The sequence below is a fragment of the Homalodisca vitripennis genome, unplaced genomic scaffold (assembly GCF_021130785.1).
Source record: "Homalodisca vitripennis isolate AUS2020 unplaced genomic scaffold, UT_GWSS_2.1 ScUCBcl_10305;HRSCAF=19127, whole genome shotgun sequence".
Taxonomy (NCBI): Eukaryota; Metazoa; Arthropoda; class Insecta; order Hemiptera; family Cicadellidae; genus Homalodisca; species Homalodisca vitripennis.
This window is the reverse complement of record NW_025786413.1, coordinates 2,830-5,287: the sequence shown is the minus strand read 5'-3', so window position 1 is coordinate 5,287 and position 2,458 is coordinate 2,830. Positions and strand designations below refer to the sequence as shown.

The 2,458-nt window shown below is 46.7% G+C and overlaps 1 protein-coding gene across 1 annotated transcript; it reads right to left on the bottom strand.

The window, feature by feature from the left end:
• Window positions 1–758: 758 nt before the first annotated feature.
• Window positions 759–1,316, bottom strand: LOC124374822 (basic salivary proline-rich protein 3-like). The gene has a single exon (XM_046832971.1). It carries the CDS (start codon window positions 1,314–1,316, stop codon window positions 759–761), a length of 558 nt encoding a protein of 185 aa, XP_046688927.1.
• Window positions 1,317–2,458: the final 1,142 nt, after the last annotated feature.

The window sequence follows — 2,458 nt, the reverse complement described above, 5'->3', positions numbered from 1 at the left end:
AATACTTTATCCGTAGCAATAACTGTATTTTATTTACAAACGGTGTTCAACTCACTGTTGTTCACCAACATCGGTGTTTACCTCACTTATAAATGAATAATAAACCAACGAATATTAATCTTTTAAAAATTTTTAATAATTGTATACGAAAAAAAAAAAAAAAAAAAAAAATAAAAAACAAAAAAAAAAAAAAAAAAATATTTTGTATTTAAAATTTAGCATTGATTCATTTTTAATTATGTTTTTAATAATTTAACCTCTCTCATTCATGAAAAGAGTATTATTACGTGTATAAGATTTATCTTACTAGCGTGGTAAAATAGAATTTCTAGTTTTATTTGATAATATTTTTTCGTGATTTTAAACATTGGAAAAATTAAAAACGCGTCACATTTACGAATTACAGATGTTACTGCTACTATAACGTAGTTGTTAATTACTCTCCAACTTAATAGTTCCGTTTTCCACATTCTATTCGGCAGTCCCTACGACCCTGCTGATATTTTTTTTTAATGTTATTAAGTTGTACTGGTATTAAAAACATTATTTTGGTGAAATTGAAAACTCGTAAGTTGTATCTTTGATTATACTTAGTTTACACCACACTCATACAATTCACAAGGTTGGTCTGTATACACCACATACCAATTTGCCTTCCTGCAGCAGTGTCCTAGCAGCCTGGTCGGTGTGCCACTGAGGGCCCAGCTGCTTCATTTTGAAGAGCCGGGGCTGAGGGCGGTCAACTGTCGCAGCTATTTTCAAGATGGCTTGTAGGCTCGCGCTGGGGCGGGGGGCGGGCTGCTTCTGCTGCTGCATTCAAGCTGCTGGCGCCTTTCCGTTTGTTTTTGCGGCGGAGGTGGCTGGTAGTATGTGGCCACTCTAGTTTCTTGCCTGGGAGTTCGCCCTAGGGTCTCTGTGTGACCGGAAGGTTCCAACCACTTATTGCCGGCGGGGCGAAGGAAGTCGGTTGGCTTTGGGTTTTCTGGGGTTTCCTCCTGCGCCTTCTTCTTCTGCGGCATGGTCGTCCTCAGCTTCATTCTCCGATACGGAGTTCCCGCTGGTGGAACTCGTCCCGCGCTGGTCGCCTTGGGCGGGCTGGGGCGCGGCGGTGGCGGGTGTCCCAGCGGGGCAGGGGCGTGTGGTGGGGCGCGTAGAGTGGGTCTCCGTTGATCGCCTCGCCCGCTGGTTTGGTTGGCCCGGGACATTGCGGGCCTAACTGTGACAGCTGCCGCTTCTGGGCCTCCTTGGTAGGGGCCTGGACACCCGACGAAGTTGGCGTTTGTGAGTCGCCGCCACAATTGCAGCAAGTGTACCATTCTCCGTCGAGGACTAACGGGGCAGTTCCATCGTTCTAGCATGAATTTCTAAAACACCGCAAGTGGACGCATTTTCCTCGGCCTCCGCGCTAGTTTGCCCGGAGCCGTGGCCGTAAATCATTGGCACCGGTAGCAACTGCGGCGGGCCGACCGGGCTTCTTATTTAGACAGTGACTGAGACCATGACATGGAGCAGGCCTGTCATGCTGTAGATTTGGCAGCCCCGGGCTTGGTGTCAGGGTTCTATCGCTTCACTGTCCCTGGTCAGAGCGTGATCAGCCAGGGCTCTCTGGTAGGTTCCCCTGGCTGTCCGAAGTCGTGCAAACCTCCGGTCGACGGCCGAGAGCCCTCGTCAGTTTAAGACATCGAAGAGCTTCACATCATCGGTGTCGGGCAGTCCACTGATCACAACCTTAAGCGAATTATTTCACGCCAAGGTTGTGAGTGTAGAAGGGCAGCTTCTTGGAAACATAGGTACCGCTGAACTGCCCTGAAAGTCCTCCGACGGTGGTGTCACTTTCAAGCGATAGTGAGCCACCGCGGAAATGTTTGTCGATCAGGCTCGTCCCCTGCCCCAAACGTCTCCTCCAACTTCTTGGCGTGTGTATGCCAGTCCGGAACACTGTCCAGGAACAGCAAGGTTATCCTGGGCGTAGAAAACCGAAGCCGTTAGGTTGGTCCAGATGTCACAGTAGGCAGTGGTGTACGTTGTGGCCCTTTTAAAAATGGGCCCCTTTGCATGGAGCAGCGACCTTCTTAGGCCGCCGATGCTGGCATGTGTAGAGCCTAAGGCCTCTTAGCTGGCTGCCCGGCGTCTACCAAAAAGGGCACGTTTGTCCCATCTTCCTTGAAGATGTCACTCATGTTTGTTCCCAGAGTTGTTGATACAACGAAGCGATGGAGGTCGAATATCCTCTTATATAGCAATAACCGTGGATTACACTACAAGATCCGAAACGCCGAGCGCAAAAGTTATCGTTTTAATAATATATTATTTGCTTTAAAACGAAAGAACAATTTATATTTTTAAAAACGGTCCACTTTGAAATTAATTAAATAATTCAATTTAATGTCCCTGCAGACAAGAGTAAAATGAATAACTATCCTTTTTTTTCTCCTTTGCTCCATGCTCTTATTTTTTA